At 66.0% G+C, this 324-nt stretch overlaps 1 protein-coding gene across 1 annotated transcript in view; it reads right to left on the bottom strand.

Moving 5' to 3' along the window:
- Positions 1–48: 48 nt before the first annotated feature.
- TBXA2R (thromboxane A2 receptor) overlaps positions 49–324 on the bottom strand; it is a 1,855-nt gene continuing 1,579 nt past the window's right edge. The window contains exon 3 of the mRNA XM_010017845.1: positions 49–270. Coding sequence (XP_010016147.1) covers positions 49–270 — 222 coding nt within the window. The remainder of the gene's footprint in view (positions 271–324) is intronic.

Genomic DNA, 324 nt, shown 5'->3' with positions numbered 1-324 from the left:
TGGTTCCCCCGGTGTGGAGGCGGCTGCTCCTGTCCTCACACGGGGCCATCACTGCAGGACAGAGCTGGGGCTGAGCTTGCGGCGCAGGGAGAGGTTGAGGACGGGGTAGAGGGAGGCGATGGAGGGACGCGGCCGCAGCCCGGGGTAGATGCGCTGCAGCACGGCCCGGCGGAACAGGATGTAGACCCAGGGGTCCAGGATCTGGTTCCAGGTGACCATGCGGATGTAGATGAGCAGCATCTTCTGCGTCTCCCTGGGCAGCATATGGACCTGGCCCTTGGCCGGCAGCTGCTGCAGGACCATCTGCCCCAGCAGAGTATGTCC

The sequence above is a fragment of the Nestor notabilis genome, unplaced genomic scaffold (genome assembly GCF_000696875.1).
Source record: "Nestor notabilis isolate BGI_N333 unplaced genomic scaffold, ASM69687v1 scaffold19597, whole genome shotgun sequence".
Taxonomy (NCBI): domain Eukaryota; kingdom Metazoa; phylum Chordata; class Aves; order Psittaciformes; family Psittacidae; genus Nestor; species Nestor notabilis.
Note: the sequence above shows the minus strand (reverse complement) of the source record. Positions and strands in the feature narration are given on the sequence as shown.